This window comes from Nerophis lumbriciformis, linkage group LG15 (genome assembly GCF_033978685.3).
Source record: "Nerophis lumbriciformis linkage group LG15, RoL_Nlum_v2.1, whole genome shotgun sequence".
Taxonomy (NCBI): domain Eukaryota; kingdom Metazoa; phylum Chordata; class Actinopteri; order Syngnathiformes; family Syngnathidae; genus Nerophis; species Nerophis lumbriciformis.
In genome coordinates this window covers 9,617,068-9,635,003 of record NC_084562.2, presented here as the reverse complement: position 1 = coordinate 9,635,003, position 17,936 = coordinate 9,617,068, and the positions used below count along the sequence as shown (strand labels likewise).

Genomic DNA, 17,936 nt, shown 5'->3' with positions numbered 1-17,936 from the left:
AAAAACACAATGTTTGGTTTCACTTTTATTTTATAAGGGAAAAAAATTAAACATAAATAAAAAAATATTGACTGTAACCCCCCTAAAAAAAAAAAAACAAAAAAAAAAATATTGACTGTTGTTACCCAAAGTATATTAAGTGGGATTTTTCAGAAAAACAAATATATACAGTAACACAAAAACAACCTGTCTCCGTGATCACTATAGGTGTATAAATAATAATATAGTGTTAAAAAAAATCAGTCCCTTGGGCACAAAACTGAAAATAATACAGCCCTCCAAAAAGTGCACTTCTGCTGCTATTGGAACACACTAACTACACACACTATGACACTAAGAACACCACAGTCATCAATCAACAATTCTTCCCCCCTTACATGAGAGCGAAGCCTGGCAATAATTGCATATTGCCTGATCTGCCCTCACTATACGTGTTGAGGTTATACAGCTTGGCAGACAGCTAACAAACAATCCAAAGCAGATTAATCCATTTAGGCTCTTTATTGTTGTTGATCTTGCTCTGTCTTTTCCTATCTTTACTTTTGTCTTGCACTGGACTGTTTTTTGTTGTTTTTTTAAACTGAAATACACACAATGACAAATGTATAAGCTATGTGATTCAATTGACATACTGAAATGTAATACACAATATGTAAATATTAGCTTCACACACATATTCAGTACTATCATCAAACAAATACTTCTGAGTGTTGAAACTATTTTGATGGTGGGAATACACGACTGGCAGCCATTTTAAGTCCTCAAAACATCCATTGAAACAGTGCACAAAAATCGTTTTTCAATAAACATCTTAGTATCAAACTTAAACACTTTCCAACTTAATATTGAGATACATAAACAAGTTAAACAGTTTACTTGCAGACTTATCTTTTCCAAGGCTTGTAAGAGCTAACACAACTTGTCTACTTCTCAATTGTCTCAACCCGGAAGTGCCCAAACTAATGACGCGTAGTATTTTCATATCGCCACAAGGTGTCAGTAAGAGTCTACAATCAAATAGGCATAACATTGCAGGTCCCACAGGGCATTTCCTGTACGTGGGAAGGGATTCGTTCCCAGGGATTCGAATAAAGAACTAACTCTTTTTCTTTACTATAGTGGCCTCGATAACGGGAACCGGTTCTCAAAAAGGGATTTGAGTCCATGGAATCGGTTCTTTTCTTATCGAACAACCGGGAGAACCGATTTCGAACATCATCCCTACCATTGAGTCACTTGTGATTCAGGGCTATATAAAAAAAACTGTAATTGATTGATTGATTGAAAAATGCAGTCTAATTATTTATGTTGCAGGAGTGTAATAGTGTGATTGAAGGCAAAAACAACACGATGCTGGTTGGATATTCTCACTAAAAAGCACTTACCGAGGAGATTTCTCATTGATGGTGTTGCTCCCCTGAAGGTCTGACAACGGTGAACGAGGACTCCTTCTGCTCACACCTGGTCGCCAACAGACAAGATTGTGTGAGCGTCACATCATTCAAAATCTACGGTACCAGTCAAAAGTCTGAACACCGGCTTCTCACGTCATTGCAAGAGAAAATGTGTCCAAACGTTTGACTGGTGCTGTAAGTCGTTACAAAACAGACATTTGAGTGTTATTAGTGTGTTACGAGCCTTTTCAGTGCAAGCGATTTATCACTGAATGAAAAGGCCTGTGGAGGTTAAAACAAGTTACTCTTGTTAGTGTCAAAATATGGACGATCAACATTTATTTGTCCTTTTGTTACGTTAATCATCTCAAAAACAGCATTGTGTTGGCATGTAGTTAATGTTCTTAGAATTGAAAATGTTAAAATGTAAAAAAAAAAGGTGAATTGAAGGGTGCATTAAAAAGTATACTTAAGTGTGATGGCAGTGTGGTGATTAGGTCACAATTACAGCAGGGAATGGTTTTTTTTTATCCAGCAAGAAAAAGGAGATGCAAAATCACAAAACTACAGTGTGCTATCCTAACTAAAAAATAATTTATCAGATGGCTAATAAAGCTATACCGTTTTCGGTTTCGTCAATTTGTACATTTTCACTCTCATCGGGAGCTGCAGGACGGCACAAAACAAAAAAAAGACACAAACACATTTTAGCATGATAAAAACAAAAAGACTGGCGCATGAAAGTGACATGTGAGAACCCAAACCTATCTATGTGTGTCGCACTGTATATAATAGGGGTGTAACGATACTGAATATTGAACTGTATACACAGTAGGAAGGGGATTCATATGGCCCCAGTCGTCGCGGTTTACCCGACACATGAAACGTGACGGATTTGGGGCGTGCAGTATCCACTTCAGCCACCAGATGGCAGTAGAGTGCTGAATATCTTAAAATGTGTTTTGTGGCAATTACAACTTTGACCACGGCGTCCGTTGCTATGTTCCATCCTTTTCGGAAGACTGCAATGCAAAACAATTAACCCCCATCCCCTTCCTCTTACGCGAGATCCACCCAGGAATGGGGCCATATGAATCGCTTTCCGACTGTAAGGTCACGGTTTGGTTCATTCATCGTACAGTAAGTGTACACAAAACACAAAACGTAAAAGCACTTAGCCAAAAAATAAATAATATATACAGTGGTACCTCGGCTTACGAGTATCACAGCTTACGCGTTTTTTGGGATAAGAGTCTCTACAAAAAATATATATTTAAAGCTTAGATTATTTATTTATTTAAATATATTAATTTGTATTTTGTGGGATTTTTTTAGTTTTTTTCTTTCGGTTGATCGCAAAAATTTGGGTTACGAGCCTTCCCACTGCCTGTTGGCGTAGCGAGAGTCACAGTGAACCCCGTAAGATCCAAACAAAACATTCAATGCCTCGCTCGCTAGCATCAGCCTTTTTTATCAACGTGACATAACTTTGTTTGTCCACTGACGGCAACAAAGAAAGTGAGTGTGAAGGACAACGCCGAGAAGAAGAAGTGGATGATATTTATGATATTAAAGAAGGAAACCACATTATGATTACCGCATTTTTCGGATTATAAGTCGCAGTTTTTTTCATAGTTTGGCCGAGGGTGCGACTTATACTCAGGAGTGACTTATGTGTGAAATTATTAACACATTACCGTAAAATATTAAATAATATTAATTAGGTCATTCACGTAAGAGACTAGACGTATAAGATTTCATGGGATTTAGCGATTAGGAGTAACAGATTGTTTGGTAAACGTATAGCATGTTCTATATGTTATAGTTATTTGAATGACTCTTACCATAATATGTTACGTTAACATACCAGGCACGTTCTCAGTTGGTTATTTATGCCTCATATAACGTACACTTATTCAGCCTGTTGTTCACTATTCTTTATTTATTTTAAATTGCCTTTCAAATGTGTATTCTTGGTGTTGGGTTTTATCAAATACATTTCCCCAAAAAATGCGACTTATACTCCAGTGCGACTTATATATGTTTTTTTCCTTCTTTATTATGCATTTTCGGCCGGTGCGACTTATACTCCAAAAAATACGGTACATTACTTCAAACAACTACTGTACTGCTTGTAGTACATTCTATTGTATTGTTTTTCATTCAATATTCATTGTAAAAAAAAGTTACTTTTTCCGATTAAAAAGCCTGTTACAGATTGAAATTGTGTTTTTTTAGGGGAGGTACAGAATGCTGTGTTGGCATCCATCAGAGTATAAGTTAAACCCGTAAGCCGAGATACTATTGTACAACTGCAAGTCAAACAATGCAACAGTAAAAGTTTGACAGCGTGAGTGTTTTTTTAAGGAAATATAGGTTCTTAAAGTGCAGCATTCATAGTCCCAGCTTTGAAAGGTGAAATATTTTTAAGATTTTTTTATGTACTTTAAGACAAATATTTGTGTTTTTATTAGTTATGAGGATCACCATTTCACAGTTTAGCATTGTCATTACATTTAATTTTTTTTATTGTTTATTTTATTTCTACATGGTCCACAAATGACCCCACGAGCTGTGATTTGGACACCCCTGTCTTCTTAGCACTATCGCAAGCCTAAGGCTAGGCTTTACGCTTGTAGGGTTGTTCCGCACGCTTCCACGCATTGCCTTGGTCTTGCACACTCCCCAGGCTTGTGGAGGTGCCCTGCATGGCAAATACTTCAGAGACACTCATCAACATTCAATGCGTCTGTCAACAGAAAGTCTATTTTTATTATCGCTGTCGAACTAACTTAATGCAGAAGACGTTGCAGTATAGAGCAACGGTGGCTTAATATTCACTTCCTTAATTTTTGATCATAGGAATAAGTTAATTAACTTTTTTTTAAAGATTAAGACGTTATACATTTATACATGAATAAAAAATATTTTCTTTTCAGTCTGTTTTGAGTTTTTGATTGGACTGTGTGCAAATAATATATTTTTCGGACTATAAGTCGCAGTTTTTTTTCATAGTTTGGCCGGGCTCCAGTGCGATTTATATATATGTTTTTTCTTCTTTATTATGCATTTTCAGCAGGTGCGACTTATACTCCGGTGCGACTTATACTCCAAAAAATACGGTATGTGTACCTTTTGTTTTGTAAACAATATTGTATTTTTGTGGCTGTTGTGTGATTGTATAGTTACAACAATTGCATGTAATTATACGTGAGTTTTATTTTGAATGTGGTGTTACTTGTGCTCTATGAATTTGTGTATTTCTTTTTGCTTGAATGTTGTACATGAATAAAAACATTTTTGAAATGTTATACCCCAGGAAAAATAGCGGTTGGGCATCTTAATAAACAAACAAACAAAACATGGTCTTTTGTGACCCTTTGTATCTGATTACCGAGTAAACACATGGTGCAATAAACACTTCCTGTCCTGAATAATTAATATGGAGAAAAAAAACACTTGAAAATCAGAATATGAATACATGTACCGTTACACCCCTAGTATATAAGAACATTGATGGTATATAAACAGTGCATCCGGAAAGTATTCACAGTGCTTCACCTATTCTACATTTTGTTATGTTACAGCCCTATTCCAAAATGGAATACATTAATTTTTGTCCTCAAATACCACAGTGTGACAATGCATACTTGCCAACCTTGAGACCTCTGATTTCGGGAGGTGGGGGTGTGGTCGGGGGCGGGGCGTGGTTAAGAGGGGAGGAGTATATTGACAGCTAGAATTCACCAAGTCAAGTATTTCATACACACACATATATATATATATATATATATATATATATATATATATATATATATATATATATATATATATATATATATACACATCCTGAAAATATGCAAACAAAACTGTGTTTAGATAATTGATACTTCAAACTTGCATAAATATAACATGAATATAAAATAACTTGGCTTCTGAGAGCTTCAAAATGTAATGAATAAAATGCTAAAGTTGTTGATAAACAAGCAATTATTTTAATAATTAAATATGGTCATTTTAAATGAATTATTATGATAATTTAAAATGTATTATTTCAAATATGTTTATTTTAATGTACCGGTATAATTTTATGGCTGGATGTAATAAGGAGTCAGAAAAAATACAAATAAAAATACAATTAATTTTGATGTTTTTAGCAAAATATAGTAAAAATGTATTTATTTATTTATTTATTTTTTTTATTAATAAATACATTTATTTTTAGGTAAGATAAACATAATAATACAATTTATCTCTAGTCTAGATGATTTAGTTTTTGTCACCCTGTTGTTCTCCCGTCGTGAAAAAAGGCTGTCCTCACTCAGGTCCGCATGGAGCTGGAGGGGGCGTGGCCTCCAGCTCCGGCTGAAAATCGGGAGATTTTCGGGAGAAAATTTGTCCCGGGAGGTTTTCGGCCGAGGCGCTGAATTTCGGGAGTCTCCCGGAAAATTCGGGAGGGTTGGCAAGTATGGACAATGTGATTTTTTTTTCAAAACAATATCGCAAATTTATTAAAAATGAAAAACAAAACAAAAAATCACATTTACAGACGTTCTTACAGCCTTTGCTCAATACTTTATTGATGCAACTGTGGCTGCAATTACAGCCTCAAGTCTTTTTGAATACGATGCCACAAGCTCGGCATACATATTTTTGGGTGGTTTTGCCCATTTCTCTTTGCAGCACCTCTCTAGCGCCATCAGGTTGGAATGGAAGCATTGGCTTTTATCCGGGATGTCTCTGTACAAAAATACTTGAGGCTGTAACTGCTGCCAAAGGTGCATCAACAAAGTAATGAGCAAATAATGTGAATTGCGAATACTTATGTGCATGTGATTTTGTTTTTTATTATTAATACATTTGCAAAATTGTTAAAAAAAACAAAACAAAAAAAACTTTTTACATTGTCAATATGGGGTATTGCCTGCAGAGTTTTGAGGACAAAAATACATGTATTCCATTTGGGAATAAAGCTATAACATAACAAAATGAGGAACAATTGAAGCGCTGTGAATACTTTCCGGATGCACTGTACGTGTCCCAACTATCAGTCTTCAATCACCATTACCAGCATGTATATTAGTAAGTGCAACAATGGGACTTGATTCTGTGCTGCGATGGACAAGCGACTACACCCAAGGCCAACGTGGATATAAATGCAATGTTATTACTGTGTCTTGACAAAGCACTAGCAACATGCATCTCTGTACTACCAGTGCACATATTTAGAGTAATGGTGGCTGAAACATGCCTATCAACACCATGCAGAGAAAAAAGGCTAGGTATGTAATGCAAGGCAGAGAAGGAAGACAGAAGGAGAGACCAACAAGCATCGTGTCTAATCCAACAGAATATGAGGGCTTGTAGACAAAAATGACAAAAAATTAAATAAAGTTTTGTCATTAAAGGGGAACTGCACTTTTTTTTTTTTTTTGTCCATCATTCACAATCCTTATGTGAGAAAAGCACACATATGTTTTTGTTTTTATAATGCATTCTATCTTGTAAATATATGCCAGCAAGAGTCAGCGAACAATGAATGTAATGGTAATCGCTCTATTCGCCTACAAAGCGCTCTAAAAAACTTCCACCAACGTTTTATGCACACACTGTAAGTATATATGTAATGTAGTAACAGACACAATAATAACAACATGCACTATTCACATATATTGCTCATTTCAAGCCTACGACGGCGTATTCATTTCACAGACGCATCAGAGAGACAAAGACAACTACTTTGGGAGAAACGATGATCCAGAACCTTATAATTTTGAGCCTGAATATAAGGAGGATTGTCAGGCTTGCCCCTGACAGTTTGGTTGTGTTTTAGTTTTTCCTCTGTGTATAGTATTTCCTGTCAGCGCTCTTGTTTTGGTTCTGTTTCCTGTTTCTCCCTGAGTGCTGTGTCCCCTCAGCTGTGGCTGATTGGCACCTGGCCACACCTGGTGTCAATCAGCCAGCTGCTATTTATACCTGCCCTACCCTCCAGTCACTGCTGGATTATTGATTGTCATTGCCAATGTCGTTCCTACCTGTCGTGTCGTTCTTAATACTTGTCGTTGTAGCTCTGTCTACTTTTGTTTCACTCTGCTCATGTCCTAGTTCCTTCGTGTCACAGTAAGTGTTTTTGTTTCTTGTCCACAGTTAGCCTCTGTGCTATTTTAGTTCATAGCCAAGTTTGTTCTCCGCCTTTTGTTACCCTTTTGTTTGTTGTTTTGCCTTAGTGTTTAATTAAATCATGTTTTCTTGCACAATGCCTTCCGCCTTCTCTGCATCTTGGAGTTCGTCAACAACACACTCTGACAAGGATGAACTACAAGTTTTAGAAGCTGAGTGATACAAACAAGAAAGACAAACTACGAACATAATAAAACGAGCACTTACTGTACAATGTCTGCTCTTACGGGGATACCGTTTGATGGGATGTTTAAATGTTCCCATTTATAAGAAGAATCAATTAAAACCTTCACACAAGTAACAAACAAAATCAACAAAAAAACAAAAAGCCATCATTCTTGCCATCTCCTGGTCTAAGTTGAATGTCAAAGTTGACCAACTGCTAGGTTTACGGCCACAACCTTCTACTACAGTAATATTATTTATAATCTTAGAATTAACTTTCACCAACTTAGAGGCGATGCAGCAGCTCACCGGCTCAGTATGTCAATAGCTGCATAAGCTAGTTACCTCTCTGTAATTACAGCGCCGCTAAAAGTAGTTCCTCTGTGTTAGCGTTTATAATCAATCATCCATCCATCCATCCATTTTCTGCCACATGTCTCTTTCTGGGCTACGGGGGATGCTGGAACCTATTCTAGCTGCACTCAGGCGGAAGGCGGGGTACACCCTGGACAAGTCGCCACCTCATTGCAGGGCCAACACAGATAGACAACATTCACACTCACATTCACACACTAAGGCCAATTTAGTGTCGCCAATTAACCTATTCCCAGGTGTATGTCTTTGGAGGTGGGAGGAAGCCGGAGTATCCGGAAAGAACCCACACAGTCACGGGGAGAACATGCAAACTCCACACAGAAAGACACCGAACGAGCTCAGGAATCGAACCCAGAAACTTCTCGTTGTGAGGCACGAGCGCTAACCACTTTGCCACTGTGCTGCCATCAATCAGAATTTAATTGCATAGCCCTTAATCACAAGTGCCACAAAGGGCTTCACACACCACAACGACATCCTCGGATCTGAACCCACATCCGGGCAAGTAAAAACTCAAGCCAATTGGAACAATGAGAAACCTTGGAAGGGACCGCAGATGTGGGGAACAGCTCCGTGGAAACTGATACGTGGCCACCTGATAACCTCTCCACGCAGGAGAGGGGGCCAGAGCAGAAAAGAGAAGCGGCAGATCAACTCTTCTGAAAGGCAAATTGAGTTTTAAGATGTTGCTTTTTTGCGTTCTACTGAGGTAGCATCTCTAATTGTTACCGGTAATAACAATACTGCTAATACTTGGTTAATATTTAGGTCACGACATGTAAATGGAGGTTGTTGGCGGGTTTTGGATGTTCTTTAAATGGCTTTATGGGCGCAATATATTACTCCCATTAGCTACATTGTTGGCCACCTTGGACTGGCCGTATTTTACGACTTAAAATGCGTAAAAAGAAAAATATATGTCTTCTTGTCTTACATAGGGATTGTGAATGAAAAGCCAAATTCGAAAAAAGTGCAGTTCTCCTTCTCTTGCTTCATTATATTTTGGAGCTGCGGTACAGTGCAGTTAAGTCGATGTTGGTCGGCCTCATCCCTTATCCCAAGTTTCCCAGGTTATGGTCTGAAAGGTGTAGAGGAGGAGTTCTTGTATTTGGCATCCTTACTGTGCTTCTCCTCTTTGCATCTCTGCAGGATCTCTAAGCTTCTTTGATGCACAGGGTGCTGCAGAAAGCTAAAACTATCCACACTTTTCAAAACTGCACAGGGAGCAGCTTCATCATGCCCTTTGAGAAGCAAAAGGAAAGAAAGAGGAGAGCGAAGGAAAGGAACACAAGGACATACAACACACGGGGCAAAAAGAGAGAGAGGGAGAGAGGAAAGATTAGACAGTGAAGAAAAAGAGATGCAATTTTCTACTGGAGAGAAACCTGTGCAGGACTTTTGGAGAGAACGTGTTACATTGAAAAGTATATTTAATGCATGTCTTTTTGCTCAAACACACAAAATCCAGTCAAAGGAAACCTATGATGAATTTTGTCTTTTCTGACTTAAAAATGTTGGATATTCGTGTTAAATAATGCCAAAGCATCAACTCCTAAGGTTCAAGCATTTTAGCCTGAGCTTGAGCACAGTTTTGGATGCCTCTGTTTGCGGAGTTTTGCAGTCTGGCTACGTTGTGACGTTACAGTGAGGTGGACGTATTTATTTGGACAGTAAAGGGGCCCTAATATGCAAAACCAACTTTTTTTACGTGACGGTACCTGTTTTTGTGTATTTGGGATCCCCATAATTCCCAAAAATGTGAATTCAAATCATGGTGAAGATATTTAAAAAACTATTTTTTTCCTTTTTCCAAACTCGCTTCAATATGAGCCTTTTGGAATTTGGGACTTTAGAAACGTATTTTGCCTAAGTTACGTCAGCGGATATCTCCATATATGGTAGAAGTTTACTCGAAGAGCTTTGCGCAACTCCTACAATTAAAAAAAAATCCAGTTGTAGTCAATAAGTTCCTTATTTTTCTCTACCCTATTTTCGAGGGGCAGACTGGCTCGTACATGCACATGTATGCTAAATTGCTCCGCTGTTGCGATTTCTAATAAAAAGTACTGTATAGTTATAATTCATATCTGTCAATCGACTCCATATGGAAGCGCTAAAAACTACAACATTGCTGACGGGGTGGAGACGCAATCGAATGGGGCTTGGCCTGGAGGAGGACTTTGGCACGTAAAAAAAAACACCCACAAAACGGTGCAATCTAAAGAGACAGTCAGAAAGCGTCTTGAAGATGAAAGAACATTTGAACAACTGTATTGTTGACAATAACGGTAAATTATTGTTAATGTTAAAAAAAAATTAAAAATTAAAAATTAAAAAATAAATAAAAAAGAAGATAAAAGAACAAAATCCAACCAAAGCAGCACTATTACATGTTATGTACACCACAATGTAGTGTTTTGAATGTACAGCGTTGTCTACACTGGCCTTCCGCTGAACGCAGAGAAGATTAATCCACAAGGTAAAGTAAATGTACTTTAATCATTGTAGCGACCTTTTGTGATTTCAAACTGTGAGTGCACATCAGGGATAGTGACTATGTGTGTGCGTGTCGGCAAGGCGGCTGCATACGAGGATGGCAGTTTAGCTGTTGTTGTTTTGACTTTGTTATTAAATAGAAAGTTGATCATCACTGCTTTGTTATGTTTGTTTGATGTACAGTATTGTATAGCGCTTTATATTGTGTTCAAAGTGTACAAACTTTTACTAAAATATCCACTTTTATCAGGGCTGTTACCGATTATTCATATTTACATTGTTTCTTTAATATAGCTTTAATATACAAACTTTTTTATTTGTGAATCCTAATCAAGAACCAATACAATTTGTAAATACAGGTTCAGCTGTACAAAGGTGTGAAAAGTTGGAAATGTAGGATATGGCCCCTTTAAGTTTTGCTCTGTCTGATTACAAGTCACTATTTTTATGAAAACATTATAACTGATGTATATATTCCTTCTAGAATATGTGGATTGTCAGCATCACTACTAGTAATATGTTCCAAACGCCTCATTTTAAAAACTGGGTTTAAATGTGCCAGAGGTTTGGTGACGGTCTATATCCATCTGCTATAGACCGTCTGTGTGGACTCACCAGTCTTCTTGTGGGTGTGCCTCTTTCCAGCCTGTCTGAAAGCCACCAGGGCTCGAAAGTAGGCCCGGAGTACTGCCCAGCGGAAGGTGGCTGATGGATCGATGCCAATCAGACTGCAGATGAAGGCATTTTTACTGCTCTTCAGCAGCGCCACAATATCTGGCCGCATGTGGTCTGTGTTCTTCTCCCTAAAGTCCTGCGGCGTGTCAGACACAGAGACAAACAGTTTGAAAACATAATACAGTTACTGTACTGTTACTGTATGTATATATATGTATATATATATATATATATATATATATATATATATATATATATATACACATATGTATGTATATATATATATACATATATGTATGTATATATATATATATATATATATATATATATATATATATAAATACATACATATATATATATATATACATATACATATATATATATATATACATACATATATATATATACATATACATATATGTATATATATATATATACATATACATATATATATACATACATATATATGTATATATACATATATGTGTATATATATATACACATATATATGTATACATATATGTATGTATATATATATATATATATGTATATACATATACATACATACATACATACATACATACATACATACATACATACATACATACATACATACATACATACATATATATATATATATATATATATATACACATACCGTATTTTTCGGACTATAAGTCACAGTTTTTTTCCATAGTTTGGCCGGGCTCCAATGCGATTTATATATGTTTTTTTCCTTCTTTGTTATGCATTTTCGGCAGGTGCGACTTATACTCCGGTGCGACTTATACTCCGAAAAATACGGTATATGTATATACATAATATATATACATACACATATGTATATACATTTATACACGCACACACACATATACATACACATTTATGTATATGTGTGTGTATATATATACACTTATATACATATAAATAAATATATATTTATACATATATACATACACACACACTTATATAAATATAAATAAATATATATTTATATATATATACACATACACACACACTTATATATATATATATATACATACATGCATATACACATACCCACCGGTATATATATATATATATATATATATATATATATATATTCTGTACATTTTATTGGTGATATTAGTTATTTCCCTGCTTTTTTTTACTATTTAATTACAAACAAATGCAATGTGAGGATAACACTGACCTTGACGCCGTACTTGACCTTGCCAGCATAGTGTCGGATGATGAAAGCAGGCTCCATGACTGCAGGAAACTCGATGTAGCTATTGCCCTCATGCTGCCGCTTGAACTTATCCAATAACGTCTGGTTGGTGGCTTGTGGGAAGCTGGAATCAAAGAAACGTTTTTAACACGGAACAATCTTGGCAACTTGCACAGCAAAGTGTTTTAACATCTGCCCTCCAAATGAACACATTGTGAGGAGGACAGAGGTACAGAATTTTTGTTTTGTTTAGAGCCACGTCACAAAAACACACCTTTTTCTTGTTGTTTAATTTAACATGACATAAGAAAATCATTCCATCCAGACTGTGAACGAGTTGAAATGATTTGAACTTTAACCAGTCAGACGTCCTATTTGCTGACACTGCAGTCTTTTCAAGTCAATTGAGCTCATTCTGTCTATTGCTCCCTCTCATATCAAGAGCCAGAACTGTTGCGGAAAATCAACAGATTAAAGGAAGAAGGAAGGAATGAGACACCAGGGGCTTTGAAACAGGGTGAAATCTGAGTTATCAAAACAACACAGGCAAGCTGCATTGCAGCTATGCAGAATTGGAAGAACTTCAGTATCCATTCTGAGGGATAAGTTTATTTACTGTCGCTGTCATGGTGCACGGAATCATCATTGCCGTTCTGGTTCATCCCAAAGGTTTTTGATGGCGCTGCGGTCCTGCTTTAAACTTAAAGGGGACCTGTGATGAATTTCGTCTTTTCTTACTATAGTAATAAATGTTGGATACTTGTGTTAAACAATAGCAAAGCGTCAAATCATAAGGTTAATGCATTTTGGATGCCTCTGTTCGCGGGGTTTTGCAGTCTGGCTACGCTGTGACATCACAGCGGGGTGAACGTTCTTATTTGGACGTTAACACAAGCTCTCAGGCTTCAAGCTATAAGGAAACACAAAAAAAAGGTAGGATAAAATATTATTTTCATCTTATCTTGGCATGTGAAAAATAACATCGGTATGCATGTGTCTATTGGAGGGTGCCAGGTGTACCTAATGTTGTGACTGGATGAATCTATATGTTTATGAGGTTTATTTTGTGTCTGACCGATGTTTTTTTTTGTCCTGTCCAGCTTCTCAGGCAAATCATATAGTTGATATAGATGCCCATGTCGGCTGTTCAGATTTACTTTACAAAAGAGAAGTGTAGAATACTTCTCTTGTTGCCTTATTTGTATTTGACTTTATTAAATGTATTTATATTATCATTTAGTGCAGCCGGGCCGGAGCAGGAGGGGATAGAAAGAAAAAAAAAAAAGAAGTCAGAGGGGGAAATTGTGGGGACAAGAGTGGGATTAGACAGAGAGACAAAAACAACAACAGCAAACAACAACAACAACAATAGAGAAACATCAGCAAATACGACATGTACAAATATGATGGTAAAAGTAATAGCAAATAAGCAGTTAGCGAAAAATAAAAAATAATACAGAAATGACAATGAGCATTATTACACTACAAATGGATCAATACAAATACCAATAGAAATAGCGCTATTGATAAAGAACACTACCAATACTTTACCTTTATTATCGACAATACAATTGTTCAAATGCAACAATACATATACGTAATGATAACTTGAGATACGAAAGAATGCAGAAAAATGGAGGGGGAGAAGGAGAAGCAACCTACATTAACCTTGTAGATTGTTATAGTAACAATAGGTTAAGCTTTGTCAGTGTGCCATGTGTTATACCCAGTTTACCCTAGGGCAACAACGTTAATATATGTTTGATGAAACGTGATTATGTGCGTGAGTGTAAGTATGCATATGTACTTGTATATGTACAGAATATGTATATGTGTTTGTACAATGAATGTATATGTACAGAATGTGTATATGTGTTTGTACAGTGAGTGTATATGTACAGTATGTGTATGTGTATGTTTGTATATTGAATGTGCGAACTTTATGTAAATATGTACTGTATTTGTGTATGTATGTGGGAGCGTAGGTACCTATATACTGTATGTATGTATGTATGTATGTATGTATGTGAGCAAATGTGAATTTGTATGTACAATATATTCGACTCCCAGAGTGCGTGGGAGCCAGAGCACGGCCCCATCACCCCCGAGAGCCCAACCCACAAACAGTAGGCGTGGTGCCCAGGGAACCCGATGTTGACGTTCGTCTTTAAGATATATATTTAACAGTGTACATTGTCAAGAGATACACTGATACTTTTGGAGAGGGTGGTGTGGTTTTATTTGCATTCTGGGAACGCTCCCACAAACACACATCTTGCAGACACATGCAGAAAGTAGGTTAAAGTGTTTTAAATATAGATTCAAATCTTCATAGATCCCCTTTAAAGCATTTGATGCCAAGATCTGTAAAAAGGGTTGGCCCACAGGGTTTGCAGAGATGGAGGCGACACTTACGGAGTGAAACAACACGCACAATAACAAAGAAGGAAATGAGATGTCAGGTAAAGATTCCATCTACCGTATTTTTCGGACTATAAGTCGCAGTTTTTTTCATAGTTTGGTCGGGGGTGCGACTTATACTCAGGAGCGACTTATGTGTGAAATTATTAACACATTACCGTGAAATATCAAATAATATTATGTAGCTCATTCACGTAAGAGACTAGACGTATAAGATTTCATGGGATTTAGCGATTAGGAGTGACAGATTGTTTGGTAAACGTATAGCATGTTCTATATGTTATAGGTATTTGAATGACTCTTACCATAATATGTTATGTTAACATACCAGGCACGTTCTCAGTTGGTTATTTATGCCTCATATAACTTACATTTATTCAGACTGTTGTTCACTATTCTTTATTTATTTTAAATTGCCTTTCAAATGTCTATTCTTGGTGTTGGGTTTTATCAAATAAATTTCCCCCAAAAATGCGACTTATATATGTTTTTTTTCCTTCTTTATTATGCATTTTCGGCAGGTGCGACTTATACTCCGGTGCGACTTATACTCCGAAAAATACGGTAATATACCTGAAAATATGGTCTGATTACAAGACCATTTGAAAAAGTATATGAATAAGAAGACATAATGAACCTTTTTGTTTAAGGGACAATATATTGTCCACCAAAACTTAACTTAAGTTTTTAAGTTAAGTTAACTTAAGTTAAAACGTGTTAACGCCCAGGCCTAGTGCCAGTTATCATTAATAACCTAAAACAGGCGATCACGTTCCTGTCATTCTATGTCTTGGCAACGTGTTGCGCAAGCATGTGCCTGGAATCGTGCCGAGTCAGGCCTACAGCACCTCTCCAAATTGTGCCAAAAAAGGGGAAGTGGGCCGCGCCTGGTCTCACACGAGTCAAATGTGCCATGTTTGGGTGTGAGTACGCCCGTAAAGGAACTTGCACTTGATGTGGGGCGTTACTGCAGTGATTCAATACAAATGTACTGCACATTGGCGTTGTTAGGCCTATTTTAGGGGGGGCTCAAGCCCCCCTAAAATATTCTTAAACCCCCCCTAAATAATTTGGTTTTTTTGGTTTTTTTTTTACAAATACATGCCAACATAGTCATTATAAAGTGGCCCGAATATGAGTTTAAATAGATAATCATATAACCTGTTATTATTCACTCAGTTTCCCCTCACTTCGTAGCATAAGGTAGAGAGCCCCTTTAGTGCGTCGGTATCCAATCCATTCCACTTGTTCATATAGAAAATGCCCACATCACTCAAATTCCAGTCCGCATTTTCTCTGCGACCTTGCTTGCGGTCCTGCAGGTGTACGAAGCACATTATCTTCCTTTACAATGAGTGAAGCTGCACGAAACCTTGTGTGTGCAATTGTAAATAATTTAGTGTTTAAGTTTTGTGTTTCTTGTAGAATCTATATAAAGTAATGTACATTAGCCTATTGTTAAAATAATGAAAAAAACATCATTAAATATATTTGTTTTATTGTATTGTTACATTAATAGCTGTTGTATTATTATAGGATGGCTTGTTAAACATTTCATAGGATTTTCAGAGGGAGGAAAAACCAAGACATTTAATATAAAATGTAAAATGAATAAATACATAAAAAGAAAAAGAAAAAAAATGGTTAAAAGCCATCGTCCCGGGGAGCATTTAATTTCATCCCGTGCATTTAAAAAAATAATAATAATAATAACAATGAATAATTTCTAAGTCTTTGTTTGCCGTTTGTGAAGTTTTGTGCTAGCGCGTAACGTTCGCTCGCATCCTGTGCATCTCCTGGGGGCTAAGCCCCCCCGTCCTTAAAAGCTAGTGACGCCCCTGGTACTGCATATGTTTATGCATTCAGTCATCAGATAACAGGAGCACTATGTAGTATTATATTCCAAAGAACAGCTGACTCACTTGCACTCTTCATCCAGCAGGTGGAAGAGAGCGGTGGGCTTCTTGCTGATGAGACTGATGCAGCCTGTATTGTCTATGTATTCGATATTTCTCCAACTGATGCCCTCCGCCCTGTATTCCTCCTGCAGGGAACACAAACAGTAAGCACAGCGTCCAACAAAATAAGCTTTTGGAAGAACTGACGGCACCTCATCGGATTTCGCTGATAAGACAAAAGTAATCAATGCAGAGCACAAAATGAACACAAGCACTTTAACACAAATCGTAAACTACAAAGTGTCAGACACATAAAATGCAAAAATCAATCTATTCTGAATCATCGTAAGTGATACAATTAAAAAAAATCCACAATCACGTTTCCCTCACCAAGTAAACAAGAACACACTTCTTAGTCTCTTGACAGTTTAATAATGATAGCAAATGTCTTTCCATCTGCTGGTTATTTTTCCCCAGATCATGGGAAAGAGCGTTCGTCAATACAGACCCTAATCAAGGGGAAGTTTTAAAGAAAATCCATGAGGTCTCCATTTCGTTGCTTCTTAACTAAATATTCTCTTCAAATTTAATAGGTGAATATTTTAAAATGTTTTTTGAGCAGAAGCTGCAGATGAGAGTAAACAAAAATAACATACTAAATTGTAAACTACCCACTATAAACTCTGTCATCGTGGGCCACATCACAGTTACTGCTTGCAAAAGTGAAACCATGTAAATGTATAATCGCCTCATTGTATTACAAAATCCAAAACCAGTGAAGTCGGCACGTTGTGTAAATAGTGAATAAAAACAGAATACAATAATTTACAAATCCTTTTCAACTTCTATTCAATTGAATAGACTGCAAAGACAAGATATTTAATGTTCGAACTGAACATTTTTTTTTTTTTCCCGCAAATAATCATAAACTTAGAATTGCCCCTGTGCCTAGAAAAGTTGGCACAGGGGCATTTTTACCACTGTGTTACATGGCCTTTCCTTTTAACAACACTCAGTAAACGTTTGGGAACTGAGGAGACCAATTTTTGAAGCTTTTCAGGTGGAATTATTTCCCATTCTTGCTTGACGTACAGCTTAAGTTGTTCAACAGTCAGGGGGTCT

General features: G+C 36.7%; 1 protein-coding gene across 7 annotated transcripts in view; it reads right to left on the bottom strand.

Annotated features, from left to right (window-relative positions):
- The window catches only part of myo9aa (myosin IXAa), a 256,934-nt gene that overhangs the window by 73,118 nt on the left and 165,880 nt on the right, over nucleotides 1-17,936 (bottom strand). For 4 of the 7 annotated variants that reach the window (XM_061974888.2, XM_061974889.2, XM_061974893.2 and 1 more), the window contains 6 exons: nucleotides 16,839-16,960; nucleotides 12,478-12,619; nucleotides 11,226-11,421; nucleotides 9,236-9,355; nucleotides 2,016-2,060; nucleotides 1,386-1,461 (listed from right to left, as the gene is read on the bottom strand). In XM_061974888.2, the coding sequence (XP_061830872.2) occupies nucleotides 1,386-1,461; nucleotides 2,016-2,060; nucleotides 9,236-9,355; nucleotides 11,226-11,421; nucleotides 12,478-12,619; nucleotides 16,839-16,960 (701 nt within the window). The remainder of the gene's footprint in view (nucleotides 1-1,385; nucleotides 1,462-2,015; nucleotides 2,061-9,235; nucleotides 9,356-11,225; nucleotides 11,422-12,477; nucleotides 12,620-16,838; nucleotides 16,961-17,936) is intronic. The other 3 variants (XM_061974890.2, XM_061974894.2, XM_061974892.2) reach the window with 2 other exon arrangements.